The sequence below is a fragment of the Amphimedon queenslandica genome, unplaced genomic scaffold (assembly GCF_000090795.2).
Source record: "Amphimedon queenslandica unplaced genomic scaffold, v1.1 AMPQUscaffold_13412, whole genome shotgun sequence".
NCBI lineage: Eukaryota > Metazoa > Porifera > Demospongiae > Haplosclerida > Niphatidae > Amphimedon > Amphimedon queenslandica.
In genome coordinates, this window is record NW_003546352.1 from 16,588 (window position 1) to 18,001 (window position 1,414).

Sequence of the window (1,414 nt, forward strand, 5' to 3'; positions counted from 1 at the left end):
CATTGAGTATGAGGTCTTTGGCTGCTTCAGTGAGACAGAGATAAAAGTTTTCCCCATACCTGAAGTCATAATCATAGACCAGTAACTACTCCTCTCCATCATAACTCTAATGGAGGAAGAGAGAGGAGAGAGGGAGGGAGGAGAGAAAGGGCAAAAGGTCACAGATGTTATGATGAGTGTTATCACATGGACATGAAGCCACTCAATGTCACTTAGTTATTAATTAGAGCAACAAAAACACAAAGTCAAGAGTAGTTCAATTACTGATTGTAAGGAACTAAATCACTTCCTTACAATCAGTGACCTCAAGAATTGTTACATTACACATGTAAAAGGATGTACCTAGCATGCAAGCATACATGTACATGTAAAAATAATAATAATACATTATACAGTATATGTACATGTATTCCTTTATTTGACATGTGTGTCTCTCATTATGGCTGCTATATCTTCTAATGAAGGTGTTTGTCTGTACTTACTTGTATCTTGTCTTTGAGTGGTTTAAAGTCACTGACAGCAGCTCTGTTCTTAATATCATCCAGGAGAAAGGCTTTAGTCATTAGTATATTAGGAGTCTATTATTGTATATTAGTAAGCTAATTAGTATATTAAGCCATATCAACTGAACAGACAATATCACAGAAACAAAAATCGCTATAACGTAAAGAAAACAACACAAATAAAAATAATGAGAGAGATCAAGGGAAATAAGTTATAATAAATCAATCCACAGAATGTCAGGTACAAATCATCTAGACAGTTAGAATTGACATTTTGAGACAATAATGTAGAATCTATGTTGCAGTAAATCGAGTTGACTGTAAAAATAAATATATTCAATGGAAGCAATGCATTACAATAGTCTGACTGACCTCATTATAATCCTTTATTAGTTTATTAGCAACACCTCGTGATGTCACAGTATCATAATCATTTAAGATTTCAACAAGCCATGGAAATATTGATCCATCAAAAGTAATGGCATCTTTCAACTTATCAAGGAGTTTATCCATTCTTTGGTCTTCAGGTAGCCCAGTCATAGTGTCATTGACTATACTTCTTCTTTTGTCATTGGTGATAATTTTTCTTTCCTCCATCTTGTCAGCCAAGTACTTCAAATCAATATGCTTTCGTAACAGAGCATTGTTTTTAGACAAAACTTCAGTTGCAGCTATAAATAAATAAATTTTTTTACAAAATAAATATAAGCGCTACTGTTATTTTTGAACACAAAAAAATTATTACAATTTAAAGTTATACAAAAATTTTAAGGTCCACCACAGATACTTGAGCATCAGGGTTTATTATAGCTATGGTTTAAATAGTTTTAGAATTTATCATGGCAAGAGAGGTTTAGCATGGCAAGAGATGATGATGATAGTCCCCTACATGTATTTCAGATGCCTATTAC

At 32.9% G+C, this 1,414-nt stretch overlaps 1 protein-coding gene across 1 annotated transcript in view; it reads right to left on the reverse strand.

Annotated features, from left to right (window-relative positions):
• Positions 1-599: 599 nt before the first annotated feature.
• The window catches only part of LOC109581880 (uncharacterized), a 3,180-nt gene continuing 2,365 nt past the window's right edge, over positions 600-1,414 (reverse strand). Inside the window, exons 10-11 of the mRNA XM_019996353.1 lie at positions 876-1,174; positions 600-821 (exon numbers count right to left, since the gene is read on the reverse strand). Coding sequence (XP_019851912.1) covers positions 798-821; positions 876-1,174 — 323 coding nt within the window. The 3' untranslated portion in view covers positions 600-797. The remainder of the gene's footprint in view (positions 822-875; positions 1,175-1,414) is intronic.